At 48.8% G+C, this 17,424-nt stretch overlaps 7 protein-coding genes across 7 annotated transcripts; 2 read left to right on the top strand and 5 right to left on the bottom strand.

Annotated features, from left to right (window-relative positions):
* Positions 1-439: 439 nt before the first annotated feature.
* Positions 440-2,020, bottom strand: P175DRAFT_0498727 (ribosome assembly factor MRT4). Its single transcript, XM_040896570.1, has 2 exons — positions 1,408-2,020; positions 440-1,226 (listed from the first exon to the last, which is right to left on the bottom strand). The coding sequence occupies exons 1-2, from the start codon at positions 1,599-1,601 to the stop codon at positions 677-679; spliced, it is 744 nt and encodes a 247-aa protein (XP_040757021.1). The 5' UTR covers positions 1,602-2,020; the 3' UTR covers positions 440-676.
* P175DRAFT_0498726 (uncharacterized protein) lies at positions 2,017-3,854 on the top strand. The gene has a single exon (XM_040896569.1). The coding sequence runs from the start codon at positions 2,506-2,508 to the stop codon at positions 3,403-3,405; it is 900 nt and encodes a 299-aa protein (XP_040757020.1). The 5' UTR covers positions 2,017-2,505; the 3' UTR covers positions 3,406-3,854.
* On the bottom strand, positions 3,670-5,126 carry P175DRAFT_0498725 (triose-phosphate isomerase TPI1). Its single transcript, XM_040896568.1, has 6 exons — positions 5,009-5,126; positions 4,620-4,899; positions 4,448-4,522; positions 4,214-4,326; positions 3,932-4,146; positions 3,670-3,854 (listed from the first exon to the last, which is right to left on the bottom strand). The coding sequence occupies exons 1-6, from the start codon at positions 5,044-5,046 to the stop codon at positions 3,826-3,828; spliced, it is 750 nt and encodes a 249-aa protein (XP_040757019.1). The 5' UTR covers positions 5,047-5,126; the 3' UTR covers positions 3,670-3,825.
* A 149-nt stretch (positions 5,127-5,275) lies between these two features.
* Positions 5,276-7,414, bottom strand: P175DRAFT_0521365 (uncharacterized protein). The gene has a single exon (XM_040899197.1). The coding sequence runs from the start codon at positions 7,149-7,151 to the stop codon at positions 5,490-5,492; it is 1,662 nt and encodes a 553-aa protein (XP_040757018.1). The 5' UTR covers positions 7,152-7,414; the 3' UTR covers positions 5,276-5,489.
* Positions 7,415-8,836: 1,422 nt separating this feature from the next.
* Positions 8,837-10,133, bottom strand: P175DRAFT_0554855 (ESCRT-III subunit protein DID4). Its single transcript, XM_040900588.1, has 5 exons — positions 10,024-10,133; positions 9,752-9,966; positions 9,629-9,689; positions 9,303-9,563; positions 8,837-9,238 (listed from the first exon to the last, which is right to left on the bottom strand). Exons 1-5 carry the CDS (start codon positions 10,027-10,029, stop codon positions 9,104-9,106), a joined length of 678 nt encoding a protein of 225 aa, XP_040757017.1. The 5' UTR covers positions 10,030-10,133; the 3' UTR covers positions 8,837-9,103.
* Positions 10,134-10,320: 187 nt separating this feature from the next.
* On the top strand, positions 10,321-13,804 carry P175DRAFT_0448517 (mitofusin). Its single transcript, XM_040894419.1, has 4 exons — positions 10,321-10,716; positions 10,787-10,835; positions 10,907-13,005; positions 13,058-13,804. The coding sequence occupies exons 1-4, from the start codon at positions 10,410-10,412 to the stop codon at positions 13,417-13,419; spliced, it is 2,817 nt and encodes a 938-aa protein (XP_040757016.1). The 5' UTR covers positions 10,321-10,409; the 3' UTR covers positions 13,420-13,804.
* Positions 13,805-14,006: 202 nt separating this feature from the next.
* P175DRAFT_0498721 (BRCT domain protein) lies at positions 14,007-17,189 on the bottom strand. The gene is made up of 7 exons (XM_040896567.1): positions 16,922-17,189; positions 16,800-16,861; positions 16,435-16,711; positions 15,759-16,378; positions 15,430-15,706; positions 15,292-15,372; positions 14,007-15,240 (listed from the first exon to the last, which is right to left on the bottom strand). The coding sequence occupies exons 1-7, from the start codon at positions 16,941-16,943 to the stop codon at positions 14,105-14,107; spliced, it is 2,475 nt and encodes an 824-aa protein (XP_040757015.1). The 5' UTR covers positions 16,944-17,189; the 3' UTR covers positions 14,007-14,104.
* Between the last annotated feature and the right edge of the window lie 235 nt (positions 17,190-17,424).

The raw sequence follows: 17,424 nt of genomic DNA, 5'->3' as shown, positions 1-17,424 counted from the left end.
CTTTTTTCATTGTGTATGAAGTGGTACAAAGTATCTATCAACCTTGTCTGGAACTTATGAATCAGGTCCGTTGCAACAATCGATCGCTTGTCGGAAAATTGATATCTCTACTGGAGGGAAGGTTATGGATCTGGCCCTGCTTCACACCCTGTTTCTCGTCTTCTCCTTTTCTTCTCTTCTATTTCTCTTTGTCATGTCCTTTCTGCAGTTCTTGTGGCCTATTCCGCGGTCTATACTACGGGCCACGGGGGGTAAGTATGTACTTTAGGTAGTCAGCAGCATCTTTCAGGTGGAATCATCCTCGGAAGGGAGTTTTGTTGTCAGGTAAGAAGATAAGGTAAGGTTTTATTCGACAGCGATGACCTATGCCAGAAATCTTCGTATGGGTGTAAATCAAGGTAATAGTTTTAGATGAATTTAATACTTCAGGTTCATACAGCTCCTATGTAGGTTTTTTTTTTTTTGGTATTGATTGGCTTTTCTTAACTGGTCTTCTATATAGGTTCATCATACCCTCATCAAGGATGTATTGAGTGAGATGTAAGTCTCAGGAATCGCATCGGAAATATTAACAAATAGAATAAAGGAATAAACGCCTATCCTAACTCCGTGAAATGCCCAAGGGATTTCGTTGAAAGCATGGAACAAACTCGAAACTTTTGCTAACCCCTCCAACTCACTGATCAACTTCCATGCCAGCGTCAGTCTTCTCGAGAATCTTGACTTCACCAGTTTCCCGAGTCCAGGCAGCCTTCAGCGCGACGTGGAATTCGGAAGTCGCGATACCAAACATCTTCAGCAGCGTCGTCTGTCGGGAATCCAAGGTTTCGCCTTCCTTGCAAACAGGATACGCTTCCTGTCCATCGGTCAACTCAAGCATAACCTTTCCCTTGATCAGACGAGTAGGAACGCCCAGTTTGCGCAGCTCAGGCTCGATGGTGTGGCTAACGGGCTCGTCTTCAGAAGCAGGGATTTCACCGGCCCGAGAGTAGACCACACCGTTGGGGATGGCAAAGGCACGGGTGCTGACTGTTCCGGCGCGGGCAAAGTCAAGCGGACGGAAGGACTCGAAGTAGTCGGTGACAGACTCGGGGTCTCTAGAGGTGAAGAGGAGACCGACAGCACCGGTGAGATAGGGAACGAGACGGTGCAGGTTGTTGGCGGCTTCTGTTTCGGGGTTGTGGCCGAGGGCGACGGCCATGACTTTTGTTTTGCCAAAGAAGAGTCTGGGGAATGTCAGTGTTTAGTTTATCATTCATATATGTTAAAGAGAGAGAGAGAGAGAGTTTCGAGGTGATATATTCAGTATTGTCGTCTTTTCTTCCGCAAGCTGTGGCTCGAGGAAACGCAGATATAAAAATAGTTGTGCGGCGGGGAGGTGGACTTGGAATTGGAATAAAAACTCACCGACTGTCTGCGAATTCGGCGCGCACATCCTTCAGATATGTATTGCGCATGTTATCCACGCCAAAGACAAAGAGGTGATCATATTTCTCGACACATTCACGGATATTGGCGTAGAGCCGTCTGGTCTGTTCCTTGTGGGACTTTTTGGTGGTCTTGGACTCGTGGACGATTCTGGCACGCTTGGAACGAGGCATTATGAAATCTAACTAGGAAGTTGAAGAGAGAAATGGAATCGTGAAACAAGGTTGGATTCCCAGTTCGGTGCGGGAAAGAGGTCTGTCTATACACAAGTGCGGAGAAAGAATATTGTCGACTGGAGGAGGAAATTATTATTTTTTTTTTCTTCGCTGATAACGGGCGGAGAAATGTTAATGCGGGGCTTATCCGACTCGCCCAAACGGGAAATGAGCTGATGACGGGCTTCATCCTCTTCATCGCTTCCGTGGTCTTCCTGTTGGCCCTGGAGTTTAGTTAATCATGCTCTAGGTTTTGAATTTTGGGGATTCGACCCGATAATACACCTTTGGATATAGCTAGATCTGCAATTGCGCCCTGATCATGCTTGATTTCATGGACTATATCCAACTTGCGTTCGCCGAGGCGACCCAATGGAACCGCGACAACACGTACTCGTCGCTTACGGCTACGGCACAGTGTAAGTAGACTTGCTTTCTCTGTGACTGCTTCTCGGGATGGGGGGAAACTCGATTCTGATGGCCGTCTATTCTAGCCCTCTTGGACTTTTCAACGCCTGAGCGAATGCGCGTCCACATCTCCTCCCTTTCCACCCCCCACTTTGCGACCAGTTATACCCTCGGGACTGTTGGCCTCATTGAAGGCTCTGTATCATATCTATACAGCAATGTACCTTTTGATAATCTTCCAAGCAAAAGCGCCCTGATTCCCCTCCGTAAGCTCGCACCTGGCTATCGACAAGTCCAGTCGCCGATTGCTCCACCGGTAGAATGCTGGGGATGGGACTCGATACTTGATGGCCAGAGTGCTACTGGCCAAAAGGCGACACTGCTCCATGCGACACTGCACTTGCCTCCACCGACAACTCTGAACGCATTGTTCTTGCGCCGCCTCTCCCCGACCATGCAACTCTCACTCGCAGTGTCGTCAACGCGAGGACCACCTCTCTCCAAGTCTGCCCCCCAAGCTACCTTACTAACACAACTCTCGCACAATACCGGGAAGTACAGCAACGAGTATCTTTTCAGTACAGACAACTCGCTGTTTGGGTGGCGCGGTTTATGGAACTTTGGACCCGATCCTCGTTCCCCCGGCGGCAGCGCTCCGCGATTATCGCTCCTCTCCGCGGGCGCGGAGGCATACTACTCTCCGGTCTCATCGCTAATTGGCATGTCCACCGGGTTGAGGTTCAGCACGTTGCCGGCCGCCACGGACCCGACATCCTCTACTACATCCTCAACAAACAATGCTAGCACACCGATATCCACCTTCCCCTACACCCTAACGCTCACCCTAACCCCGTTGACCGGCTCTTTATCCACTAGCTATTCTCTCCGCGCATCGCCCAACCTCTCCTTCAGCTCGCGATTCGGGTTCAACGTCTACAGCTGGGAGAGCGAAATGGTTGCAGGATGCGAAGTCTGGCGACAGTCTAGAAAACCCATCCGCACGACTGTAGTTGAAGACGACGGTCTCGAATGGGCCCGGCGCAAAATGCGCGAGGACAGCCCGTCTGCCTTCCCGGCACGACCGCCAACTTCACCACCCAAGCACGAGCCGGCTACATGCCCCGAAGCAGATGCGGCCAGTGAATCAGTGCTCAAGATCCGCGTCGATCAGTCTTGGAATGTTCGACTTCTCTGGGAAGGTCGAGTCAAGGAACTCCTTGTGAGTGCTGGGGTTGGGCTGGGCCCAAGCTCGTTTTCATCTTCGTCGTCGTGGTCTTCGGCTGGGGGGCAGAGCGGCGGCGGGGGGACCTCGTACTGGCGGGGTGTTGGGGTTTCGGTATCTTATTCGTCATGAACCCGATACCTATCTGTTCATACATAAAAAGGTATAATTCAAACCCGATATATGATATATACATATATTTTCTACAATCTTAACAGCGCAACCTCATTGATAATTTAGATGGCGGAGTGTATATTCCATTGTGTAAGGGATCTACGCTTCCTCGTCTATCTCATCTATCTCGTCTCTTCTGGATTGGGAAAGTTGGAAGTTGGTATTTTTATAGACGATATGAGCCTCGATAGTATTCGAGGCTGATTGCATTTAGCTTTTCAGGATATATTAGATGAAGCCACCTAAATCATGGACGTTTTCATGGTCGGACGTCCGCTGGTGCCATTAAAGACACTCTAGCTATATTTGATGTCTGAGTTTCGCCGCAAAGAGAGTTGCATCAGGCTGTTGCCGTCAGGCGATCGGGACCTAGCATCTTTACAGACGGGCGTTGATAATATCAACGACTGGTGTTGAGGGAAATTTGGTCAGTGACATGGCAACAGGGAAAGTAAAAGTACGAAGAAAGATAAGGGAGACATACAGGCAGGCTTCAGACTGGCGCCGCCAACAAGGAAACCGTCAACGTCTTCCTGCTTGGCCAGTTCGCGGCAGTTCTTCTCGCTCACCGACCCACCGTAAATGATTCGGGTGTTGTCGGCGGCTTCGGCAGAGATAGAGGCGACCAGCCACTTGCGGATAGCGGCGTGAACCTCCTGGGCCTGCTCAGTGGTAGCGACCTTGCCAGTTCCGATAGCCCTGGTGTGCCCATTAGTTTAGTGCTCTTTTTGAGGGGAGTGGGAAGGGAAGAGGAGATGCGCCTTACCAGACTGGCTCGTAAGCAATCACAACCTTAGTCCACTGCTCCTTGGAGAGCTCCTTGGCAGCAGCATTCAGTTGACGGGTCACCACATCGATAGTCTTGTTGGCCTCACGCTCCTGTAGGGACGCAGGTTAGTTAGTTGGTGGTCCCTTGACCGGGGATTTCCATTTCCGGAGTGGGGTAAATGGAAGAAGATCAAGTTAAAAAAAAAAAAAAAAAAAAAAAAAAAGAGCTTACCTCGAGTGTCTCACCGATGCAGAAAATGACGTTGAGACCACCGTCAATAGCAGCCTTGGCCTTACGAGCAATAAACTGATTTCATTAGCGATTCGACCCGGATGGGCAGATTAGGGGGTGGAAGACGAAAAAAAGGGTGGGGTGTCATGTCACGTCACCGGGGAAAGCATACCTCGTCGGCCTCCTTGAGGATCACACGACGCTCACTGTGTCCGAGAATGGTCCAGTCGATGTTGGCCTCCTGAAGCTGCTGAACACTGATCTCACCGGTGAAGGCACCGTTGGGCTTGTCGAAGACGTTCTGAGCAGAAACCCCAATCTTCTCGTTGGCGATCTGGCGGGAGAGGAGGAGGAACATGGAAGGAGGAGAGATGACAACCTCGGTGGAGGGATCGAGGTCGGCAGCGTTGAGGTTGTTGAGGATGCTGGTAATGCTGTCGACATTACCGTTCCTGTAGCCCAAAGACAAAACGAGAGGGTTAGCCATCAGTGGTGGGGTTGAGAGGAACATAACATAGTATACAAGAAGCAGGGAGGGAATGCGGGGCAAGCTCGTCATACATCTTGAAGTTCCCACCGACGAAAAATTGGCGAGGCATTTTGAAAGTATGAGATGGGTTTTGAGATGTGAGGAGGTAATAGAGAAGGTACGTGAAAGAAGAGAATTCACGAAGGGGAATTGGAGGCTGGAAGAGAGAAGAGAAGAAGAAGAAGAAGGAAGAAGAGAAGAAGGGGAAGAGAGAGAATACATAGTGGGATGAAAGTTATCGATAAGTCGTGGGTGGGATGTTGGCGGATCCCCTGATGTGTTGGCGATGCATCGTTTTTCTTCTACAAAACCTACACGACAAATTGAATTCTAGGTATGTTTGAAATATCAGTTATCATCTGACTACTATTCCAATGCCTGACAAAATAGTAAAAAAAAAAAGAAGAAGAAGAAAAGAAAGAGAAAAAAGGAATCATAGTTCAGACACATCGCCTAGGAACCCGAGAAGATTTAGAACCCTTGGGAATCCACACTTACACTAAACAAAATCATTCAATGAAGCCCATCCGCTAGATATCTCGAAGGATACATGGTCCCCGGCTCCCACAATGATCTATAGCGGCCCAAGATGCCCACATCATGGATCCGGTCGTTGAGCATTCGGGTGTTGATTTCGACTAACCTCTCACGCTCAGTCAGGTTAGCCTCCCAGTTCTTCAGGTATCGGTCTCGGATGTCATTCTTTGCCCGTCCTCCATGCAGATGGTTCACATATACTAGATCCAGGTCGTCGAGACTAATGGGTGGTTGTGGTGGTGGTGGTGGTGGTGGTTGTCGACCTAACTCCCGACTACCACCACCATGAGCTCTTCTGCAATGTTGAACAGCGTGTCTATCCTCCGATGGAATTAATTCGATACTACCCTCCTCGCGGTATCGGTTGAGCTTGCGACTGGAAGATCTTAGTGCGTGCTTTCGGGAATGCGTACGATAAACGTCGCGCGATCGTTTGGATTTTTCAGCCGAATGCCCCCGAAAGAGACTCCCACGAAAGGGTGCCTGTTTTTCGGACGCTTCAACATCCTCACCGGAGAGGTCTACTTCTGAGTTTCCACATTCTGGATCCAGAGAGAAAATATAGTCCTCTCCGCTGCTGGTGCTTCCCCCCACTGGCTCTGGTTCCGACACAAAGGCCTGCATTGGGGACTTGCCACGTCGATGGCCGGCCCCTCCAGGTTGGACGTGGTAGGAGCCTGGCTGGGGGGTCGCATGCTTTATGTTATCGTTGTGAGGCCGAGGCCCCATCTGACCATGTACAACTGGTGTATGTTGCGGTACATGCGCCCCTGCTGGCGTCCCTTGAGTCCAAGGTCCCTGATTGAGACACGGTGGGCCTCCAACTGGATGTTGACGTGGTGGTGGTAGAGGAGGACCTTGCTGATGAAACTGAGACGCGGGCTGCTGGGAGGGATGTATGTGTGGCGGCATTTGCTGCGGGTGAAAGTTTTGTCCGTTACACTGTTCATCGGGTTGGATGCCTCCAGCCACCATCCTAGGCTCTTGTTCGGATATAGGATGCTCGGGGCCGACAGGCGGTATTCTGTCCTTGACCTGGAAAGAAGCATCTGCATCTGCAAGACCCCTCTCTGGATACGATGGAGCTAAGGGCTTTCCCATGAGGATGATATCCATGGATGTGGTTTCGTAGCCACCGCGGCGAAATTTCTTGCCCTTGACATCCCTCGTCACCTCCTTCACATAGACACACATCCACTGGAACTCGGGTTTGTTCCGTCTGAGATCCTCGATCAAGCGATCTACGTGCGATTGTTTGCTTATTGTTAAATCCTGATACTGGCCTGCGACGGAGATTCTCTTGGCCTTTCTCTGCACCAAGTTGATCAGGTCACTCTGGCTTAGATTCATCCGGGTTTTTTCCGCTTTAGCCCAGGTTGCCTTATGACCGGGATTTGGTTGTGCCTTGAAAAATGTATAGCCCAGGTAACAGACGCCTGTATGTTTATACGCATCTGGGGTAATGTCTCTTGTCCTCTGATTGTTGTCTGGAAAATTCATGCTCCGACTGACATTAAGGCGGCCCATCTGGTCCACTAGATTCCCAGGCCCCATGGTCCCCATGTTATTATACATAACACAAGAGCTGCCAGCCGGGTGAGCCTGTGGATGATGTATACGGGCAATCGAAGGATTCATATTGGGGTTATGGATAAATCGCCATACCACAAAGCTCCAGCTGTTGGCGGGGACGAAATCAAAAGATATCCAGACCGAGTGAGCTTCTAGTGCGACTATACAAACAAGAAGACAAGATTGGACCGAAGACTATTTAGAGTTCGGACTGAACGGACGAACGACATTCAGAAGAAGTTGAGACGGGGCGACAAGAGCATTGAAATACCCCAGGCCTCCACACAGAGTTCCTACACGAAAGGTGATGAGGAGCTGCAAAGTCTTCTCAAAGAGAGTAGAGTTGCGATGGTTATGTTTCAAGTCTTCAGGGCAAAGTGGCAAAGGATATATATTCAACTATCTGGTGACGACGCCTGGACGAACTAGGGCGAAGAGTGAGTGGGGGCGCAGTGAAATATGAGGCTGCCAACAGGGATTGTCTTATCAAAAAAGTATTGATTGCTGGTTTGAAATAACCCTTCTCGTTTCAAATCTTAGGAAGATTCTGCTCTTCCTTCCAGTCAGGGTTGCAGGGAAGCCTGAAGGTCTAAGCCGCACTTTCTCGTAATTAGTTGGTGCGCTACGAAGGCAGCCATATGGACTGGCAAGAAAGAGCCTGGTCTCAATTGAGGCTCTCTCATACTTCAAGATGAGACAAACTGGACAAGCCACCCACTCTCTCTCGTGTTACTCCACCTGCATATAAGTTGACCTGCTATTTCTTTCCTCCTACCCACCCCTCCAGGACAAGCCCGGGAGATCCTTTAGAAGAAAGGCAGGGAATCTGCATATCCAGCTGCATGGAGGCTCAGGATCTACAGAACCTTTGTTTGTGATGGAAACTGTGGTGTCCTTTACAGCTGAAAGTTATGCAATGAAGACTGGCAGACCAATCCCATTGTCTGATATTGGCGACAGACTGGCATGTTTTAGGTAGCGTTGGGCTCTACCTAATCTAATGCCCTCATAGTTCTTTCTTTTTCTTTTTTCTTTGCTTTTTTTTTTTTTTTTTGAATTCCGTCATGACTGACAGCAATGTCAGCCACTTAATAATGATTGTCATTTCTTGATCCACAAGGCTATATGTTTTACTGCAGGACATCTTTTCATATACAGTTCATCCATATAAGCTTTAAGATTGTTATAATTTCTGTTGCTCTCATTGACCAAGTTATTACCTTAGTCTGAATTCCCAGGCCAAACAAATGAAAGGAAACCCCCTCATTCATGCATGGAGGCTGGTTGTAATAGCGAAATATTAGAATAGGAGGAGCAATCCACCCCCTAGAGAGGTTTATCAAGTTGTAGTAGATCTTAGATAACTAGTATAGCCTACCTACAGGCTAGAAAGAGTCTTTCTTCTATAGAAGCTTGAATTGGCTTTTCTGATGGATACTAAACAGCAAAGATGTCTACTCCATTATTTGGTATTCTTTGTTATAGTCCTGCATGTATGCAACCTTTAGAGGAGAATCTAGATATATTATGTCATGCATGCTTTTTAATCTAACTAGTTGCAAAATATACCTCTTGGTGAATAATTTCAATAAACTCTTATATGCAGATAATGACAGCCTTTATGCATGAGATTCTGCAGGCTTGTAAACCATTTTTTCATTCTTGCATTCTCACTCTGGCTAAAAGGTGGTCAGTTGCCATTCAACATAGCAGTTGTGGTCAAAGGCAGTCAAACATTAGTCAGAATTAACAGTCTCAATTAGGCTCAAATCTACATGATTATCGATAGAACTCAATAACTTCAATACTTTCGTGGTCATGAAAAATTCTGTCTTCAGGCCAAGGCCGCGGGTATCAGTTGCCAGGGCAGGGATGGGTGAAGATTCTCCGGAGATAGAGGGAACAAGGACAGCGTAATCGATGCACATGTGGCGCTCACGGATTCAACACAGCTCTTGGGGTAAAAAAGAGAGGCTTCCTAGGATGACTCTATAGAATCTGATGGGTGGCAAATGTTGTCACCGCCGAAGGCTGTCCAGCCTTGCTTGGAGATCGTCATCGCTCGCTCCCCCGGCTCCCCCGGCTCCAACTGCCTGTGCAACTCGACCTTCGCTGACGGCATTTGTCTGGATGCCTGTCGGTGTTTCGCCAAGCTGATGAGGAGACGTCAGTATTGTTATCCATCCCGGTGAGCTTTCAGGGAAACAGAATACGAACCGCCTGGCCCAGGTCTACACCAATTTCGTCCAAAACCTCTTTGACAATATCTTCCCCTTCCTCTTCTTCGCCATCTAATCCGGTCGCTTCATCGATCGCATCATCCATCATCTCTTGCCGTTGGTCCATGATATCGTTCTCTCGTTCGAATTCCATCGCAATTCGTTGGAGCGCGGGAAGGTTCATCTGCCGGTTCATGCTACCTAGTAGCATGGTGGCGCCTTTCATGGACTGCATCATCTGTTCATTGCTTCGGACCGTCTGTACCACGCACGCATCCTTCAGTTGTCTGGCCAAAAAAATGTAGCTTGTTAGGGTTCGCATACCTGGATTCGCAGGGAGATCGCCTGTAACTGAGTCCGCATTTGGTAAAACTTCTGAATATACCTGTGGATCAAGATAAGTGGTTAGAAAGCTGCTGTGAATGGTCGACTGAGAGAAGATAGTACCTTCTTGTGCGGACCAGGTCTTTCGCCTGGATCTTGCAAGCCCCGATCTGGCCATTCTTGGCGCTCTTTTTAATATCCTGCACCAATTTCTTCTCCTGGTTCTCTAACTTGACCCTCTCCCTGTCCAGTTCTCGCTGTGTCCTGTCCAGCGCTCTTTGGTGTTTACGGAGACGCTCTGCGGGCGTCATTCGTTTCCCGAATGCCCACTCGACGATCTGATATCTAGCGTTAGTGGGAAATATTGATAGATGGAGACGGAGTAAAAGACTTACATTCATTTTGATTACGGTCGAATAGATATATAAAAAAAAACCCCCGAGATAAAGAAAGAGAGGGTTGAGAGGGAAGGAATGCGGGATTTGGCACAACAAGACAGAAAGCGGGCGAAGCTGCTATTGTGACATCAGGCTTCCCGATAACCAACTTCTGGTGAGGTAACAGCGATACGCGTTTTGTAACTTTTGATTACCAGTTCCTGTGGGTGGAGAGTCACATGCAGCCACCAATCCTGTTTGGGAGGTGAAATTTCCCCCCGAGCCGGAAAGAAATCACATCCATCACCAAAGCATCTTTTCTTCCTCAACACAAACAAAATAATATTTGCTTGTAATCGATCTATCTCGTCTTCCATCTCCATGCAACCAGCACTGCTTTCGTCATGAGTCAGGAGTATTATTCCGGGAAGGGTGGCTCCTCTGCTGGAGAGGGGTCCTCTAGACATGCGCCACAGGATGAGCATCCTGAGAACCCTTTTGCTCCCCGTCCCGCGCCTGCTTATATGACCGTTGGGAATGGTTCGACTTCGGAGAGTGCTACGGCGCTGATGGCTTCGCTAAATGTCGATTCGGGATACGGTGGGAGCGTGGTTGATGGAGAATCCAATACGGGATTGAACTCCGACTTGCTCGTGGACAGACCGACCCCTGCGCATACCCCGACCCTTCTGGGAGAATGGAATCCTGCTGGTATGTCTTTGCATTGGGTTGGGTGCTTGGAGTTAGTCTCCTTGACGCTTACTAACTTTCTGTTTGATAGCTGAACACGAGAGACATGTCGTGGCTAGCCATGTTTCGCAGTTACTCTAGTACGCGTCTTCTCCGCTGATCATGATTGATTCTACATCGAACCGTCTGGGAATTCTAACAATGATTGCAGTAACTCGAACCGAACGAAGCTCGCGCGCGCAATTTCACGGACTATTGAAACGTTAAAGGAACTCCAGGAGATGAATCGACAATGGCCGGCCCACTATCCTTCCGCACAAAGCGTCTCAAGCTCGCCCTCGCGGAGACCGTCACTACAACAAAGCCAGTCAGACTTCGGAGATGCGAATGCTGAGCCGGGGGAGCTTCCACGACCCGGACTGCTGAGGCGTGCCGCAACCATGCCTGGAAAGGAGGAGCTGGAGTCAGCTGCTGTCGCGGAGCGTCGCCCTGCGCCCGAACCGCGGTTGATGAGCCCACAGATTGCGCAAGAGTTTTCTATCTTGAAGCTAGATCTTAAGCTTGGTGCGCTCTCGCAAGCTGAGCTGGTTCACTCTCTGGAAAAGGCCTCGATTGCTTCACTTCTCGATGGCAAGATTAGCCAGAGCATCAAACATCTGCTCTCGCTACGGGACAGGATTGAAGATATCTCGAGCAAAGTCTTGATTACTGGTGATTTGAATGCCGGTAAATCAACATTTTGCAATGCTCTCCTCCGCCGCAAGGTTCTGCCCGAGGACCAGCAACCGTGCACCAGTATTTTCTGTGAGGTTCTTGATGCTCGGGAGAATAGTGGCGTCGAAGAAGTACATGCTGTGCACAAGGACCGACAGTATAATCGGAATGATGAGACCACCTACGATGTGTACGCGCTGCGCGAGCTTGAGAACATCGTCATTGATAACTCAAAGTATATGCAGTGCAAGGTTTACGTGAAAGACGTGCGGACAATTGATGAATCTCTACTCAATAATGGCGTCGTTGATATCGCTTTAATCGATGCTCCCGGATTGAACTCGGATTCTTTGAAGACAACCGCCGTCTTCGCTCGACAGGAAGAGATCGATGTGGTAGTGTTTGTCGTTTCCGCCGCTAATCATTTCACTCTCTCCGCTCAGGACTTTATTTGGAATGCTGCCCATGAGAAAGCCTATATGTTTATCGTTGTCAATGGCTTCGACCAGATTCGCGATAAGCAACGATGTCAGCGGATGATTTTGGACCAGATTAAGAAACTTAGCCCCCGAACCTACAAGGAAGCTGCTGAACTTGTTCACTTTGTATCCAGTAATGCCATTCCCGTCGCACCACAAATTTCTGTTGGTGGCCCTGGGGGCGGCGGCGGCGGTGTTGGTGGTGGCGGTGGAGGATCAGGTCCCAATGGAAATGATTGGCCTGGCGGTGATGACGATGATGGCAAACCCGAGGATAGTGGAAAAGGGAAGGGGAAAGGAAAAGAAAAGGAGAAAATTCAAGACTTTGAGAACCTGGAAGGCTCCCTTAGACGATTCGTCCTCGAGAAGCGTTCTCGCTCGAAGCTTGCTCCCGCCAGGACTTACCTCCTAAACCTTCTTGCTGATATCAATGGTTTAGCCTCTGTTAACCGTGATGTTGCCGATGCTGAGCTCAAAAATGTCATGCAAGAGCTGGCAGAGCTTGAACCCGCATTTGAGAATGGCAAGCGAAGGAAGGTCGAGCTACAGGAAGAAGTCGACCGGTGCATCGATGGATCGTGCGATGATGTATACAACCACACCCGTTCAACTCTGTCGTCTGCGATTTCGAACGTCTCTCAAGCCGACCTTGGTGTTGAGTACCCTGGAATCTTCTCCGCGTTCCAATATGCAGAAGACCTCAAGTTCGCTATGCTTGAACAAATTTCCGCCTCGGTGTCCGGGTGCGAGGATTATGCTCGGGCAAAGACCGTCCAGGGCGTGGGTTTCATCCAGAACATTGGCTTGTTGCATATTGGCGAGGACAAATTCACTCCACTGAATTTCCGGGCGGATATGATGTTCCGCCGCGGCCGTCGCCATACTCTTGCAAGGCAAGTTCAGACAGATGTGGAGTTGTTGGATTTCTTCGACATCTCCGGCCTTTGGGAGAGACAGGAGAAGTTGGCTGGAACAGGCATGGCAATGACAGCTGTGACTGTTCTCGGTGGCAGGGCACTTGGTGGTATCAGTTGGGTTGACAGCATGTTCAGCGCAGCTAAATTCTTGGGGCCTAACAACATGCGTCGCCTTCTCCTACCTAGTATCATTGCGGCGGGTAAGTTTTCTTCCTTCTCGTTATGTTTATTTTAGATATCTAACATGACTAGCTGTTATTACCACTGCGTACGTGCTCTCCTCAATCCCGACTACGCTACCCCCTCGACTCTCTCGCAAGCTTGCGGCCACTCTTTCCGAAATGGATTATGTGCACTCCAATGCCAACCGAATTTCCATTGAGGTTCGTCGTATCCTGCGTATGCCAGCGGGCAACCTGCAAACCAGCCTGGCTCAGGATCTCGAAGATATTGGGCGACGGAAGCAAGAAGTCAGCAAGACAAAGCATGAGTCCGAGGTCGCCAGCAAGTACTTTGCCAATCTGTTCCGCAACAGCGGCGAAAACCGCACATCAGTCGAGAACATTGATCTCGACGCCCCATTGCCCGGCGGACTACCATCTCACCATCCCTAGGCGCGTCCAAAAATTCTCTGTACAAAATTATGACGTTTGATGATCTTTTCTTTGTCAGTGCTTTTGTATTTTTTCTAATACTCGCAAAATATCCCCTTTTTGTACTGTACAACCCTTCGTTTCTTGCCGTCTTTCACCACCACCACCACCACCACCATCGCCACCCACTCTGCATTTCCCCTTTCTAATCTAGATGAGATTGACCTCGTGTTGAAAATCCTCTAGACAAGCTGCTGAACAGCTTACTTTAGTACTCGCCCAGGAGTACATTATTTTCATTCTTTTGGTAACTGTGAGCACACCGGTATCTATTTGGATAGCGGTAGTGCAGCATGACCCAGTCTTTTTCCCAACTTTTCTTTTCTTTTCCTCTTCCCCCCCCCCCCCCTCCCATATAGATTAATAAGAATGGATTCTTATCTTTAATCAAAATTCCTGTGAAGATAGCTTTCTATTTTGCGTCAGTATGTAATCAATTGATATAGAATTAGGTAGTATTTACCAAGAGACCAAATGCCACGAGCATTACATTATATTACATTATATGTATATATATACATAACTAACATTTAACCTTCACTCTAGGTATCATTGGTCATCATAACTTGCACTCTGTAGTAAAAGCAATAGGTATCGTATTATTATATTCATGATTATTCAAGAAAAAGAAAATCTCTTGGTGTGGTCAGAAATCATCATCATCATCATCATCATCATCCACGACAGCCTTGTGCGCATTTCTTGTTCTCCGTCCCGTACCCCATCCAACCTCTTCGAGTTCTTTAACTTCGCCAATAACCAGCTTCTGCTTATTCGACGGCTCCTCGATGATCTTCCCCGCATATCTAAGAAATTTCTCACGCATTGCAACGGCATCCGGATCCTCGTAGTCCAATTGAGTCATTGGTGGGGTCTCTTGCTCTTCTTGATAATTGCCCCGTTCACCCTCGGGGTACTCGAATCGACCACTATTGGCAAGAGATGGGATGGCATCTGTATTGATGCTTTCGATTGCACTGCCGCATCCGTCTTCATTAAGGGTGTCGATGGAGCTTGCACGAGAAAATCCCTTTTGTTCCGTGGTTCGCACAGAGACATTCGATTGGGCGCGTCCAAGGAGAGGTTTTGCGCGGCGTGAGCGGAGTTGATCATGCGCGTCTCCTGTTCCGGATGTGGAGCGGGAAGTTGCTGTTGTTGTTGTTGTTGTTGTTGTTGTTGTTGCTCGGGCTTGTTTTAGGAGTCCGCTGACGGCGAGGTCGATTTCGATTGCGGACTGTGCGGCTGAGGCGGAGGATTGGTCTGAGAATTTTCGTTTCATGGAAGGGGATTCTGCTAGGTTTGGTTCTGGATGTTTTGCAGGTGATGGGGCCGGTTGAGGTTTTGGTTCTGATATAGATAAGCTTTTTCGTTCGATGATGGGCTCTTCAGCTTGTGGGGCGCCTCTAGTGGTTGGTCTGGGGCTTATTTCTATTTCCTTCGGAGGATTCGGCAAGGGTGTCTTGGGTTTGTTCGAGCTATTGCTGCCGTGTGGGAGAGTGATGGTATTGGTTTTGGTATTATCCTCTGGTTCACGTTTTGGTTCTCCACGAGAGCTGGCTCGCGACTCAGGGTCTTTACTGCTTTGAGTTGATTGTTTTCGGATGAGATATGGTTCAAATTGTTGTTTCTTTTCCATTCGAATAGAACTCCAAAGCCAGTCAGGAGTGACTGCTGGTACACCCCACTCGTGGGTGTGGCGTAATTTCTCATGGTTGATCGCAATTGCGTCATTGCAGATGAGAATGGAAGCCTTGGGGGTTAGATACTCCTGATATGTGGCGCCTGGGAAGTTAGCGCCCAGAGCAGGGGAAATAGGGTACATCCTGAGCTCACCAACTAGCGTAACCAACTTTGATAGATGAAGAAGGTCAATGCGAGAGAAACCAGTGGAGCATATTTTCATTCCCGCGAATCCTATTATCATTAGAACCTTCCGAAATGGGGGGCAAAGAAAAAGTGTAGGCCGCTTACCATCGAGAGGAAATGAAGAAAGGGGAGTATTCGCGACATGGGATTCAGGAGTAACTAGAGTTTTTGCGTCAAGGCACCGTTCTAGCCACATGTCCGTCACAATGTCGCAATCGAACGCGAAGTCGTCAGTGGACGGCACTCTTGATTGAGGGGTTTTGTAAGGGACGATAATGTAGATATTATGGCCTCGTTTCGGGATATCCGGTCGAGCGAATTCACTCAAGGAATTTACCAATTGAGCCCCATTGAATGAAAGGTGGTGCTGTAGCACAGTAATCTACCAAGGATCAAAAGCTGGTATAACCAGAGGAATAAAGAGGAAAACGCACCTGCTTAGAAGAAAAGCCATGGATTAAGAAGAAACAATCGTCGAGAAAGCCGTTTTGACGAGCGGCGGCCTCTTGTGGCTGCTGCAAAGGCTGCGAAGGTGCAGCAAAAGTGGTATCACTAGCAAATGACTTTGCTTCCTGAAGCACAGAGGGCCGATTGTTGGCCTTTCTAGAGTCGTTCTTTTGTTGGCTGCTTTTAGGTCGACCGAAATCGCCAGGCTCAAATCCGATGCCAACGATATCACCCCAGATTCCCTCGTTTTGATCACCTAGCTTGGCGCTAGCAATTCTTCGCAACTTCCGTGGACGTGGATTGGAGGAACTCTCGTTTTCTTGGGGTTTTTCCTTTACTCTAGTGATAGAGCGATTCCAGGCCCCAGCTCCCTGCTGTTCGGCGGGCAAAAGAGGGTGATATAGAGTCTCCTCAAGAACCATTCCACGCTCTATACAGTCGGTAAACCAATTTACGGTGACAACCTTGATGTTCCATTGCGTTGCAAACTTGTACTTTTCGCCCTCTGTACTTCGTGCCACGAGATGGGTAACTGTTTTCGTGAGATCCTTTCTGAAGTCCGCACCGTGGGCTGTCGCGTTGGTCTGGATATGGTTCCGAAATGCCACTATAAAACCTAGTGTCAACTCCTGACATAGCCCACCGGCAAATGTCCCTACTCACTATCTTCAAACCCCGTAATACATATCGCCAACCCCGTAAAGGTCTGGAACTTGTACTGCTCTTCCAAGGCGCGGATGTCCGTGTCGCCTCCCTGCATCCAGGACTGGCGCACTGCCTCTACCCATTCTGGCTTTAGGACCACAATATCGGCTCGCTCGCGGGCAACGAATTTGTATTTTGGGGTATTGGTTTCGCCAACTAGTAAATGGGTGACGTCGGAAGTGAGGTCGAGCGTATGGGTCGCGCCCATCTGTCCTGCGATAGAAGCCAGTTCACTCTAAAGAATAATTGCTGAATTAGCACTCCAATGCGACAAAAAAAAGGGGGCAAACCGGGTGGGTTCAAGAAGAGCAAGTATAACTCACTCGCTGCTCCGGAAGAATGGATGTGAAGCACAAGACCACCCCCGCAAGAGGATGCTCCTTGTCTGGGGTTGAAATTAGCGGTCTGATCATACCTGCGGTCAATAGAGAGAGATTGGACTAACTCAAGGTAGCTTTCCCCGCCATACTTCATGATTGACAGAGTAGTAACGCCAACAGATTGCGCGCTTTCCACAATTGGTTCGGTCTCCTTCTTCCGATACCGCTGCTTGTCGCGTGTCGAGAGGTTCCAAAACCCACAGTACTCGATGTACTCGAGGAGGAGGACAGCAAATACACGGGTAGAGGGATAGAAGATGTGCAATCAGGCTCGTCTCATGATATGCAAGTGAATTAGTGTTGAGCATAGAAATTCCTTCCTTTGGTTCCCCACTCTTGGAGATGCAAAACAGGTGAAGAACTGGAGGCACGGCGGAAAGTTGGATTCCTTATCAGGTCACGTGTGATAACAAAAGAAGTATTACGACGCGTATAAAATCTAGAACTACCTGTTTCTCAATTTTCTCAAGATACAACCCCTGAATGGATTACTATTTGTATACATTATCACTATTCAGGATTTGTGCTCCAAAATATCAGCCTCGCTCAACCCAAGTGCGGTCCTTGT

Source organism: Aspergillus ochraceoroseus (assembly GCF_002846915.1).
Source record: "Aspergillus ochraceoroseus IBT 24754 chromosome Unknown P175scaffold_1, whole genome shotgun sequence".
NCBI lineage: Eukaryota > Fungi > Ascomycota > Eurotiomycetes > Eurotiales > Aspergillaceae > Aspergillus > Aspergillus ochraceoroseus.
The sequence above is the reverse complement of the archived record's forward strand: the minus strand, read 5'-3'. Positions and strand labels throughout refer to the sequence as shown.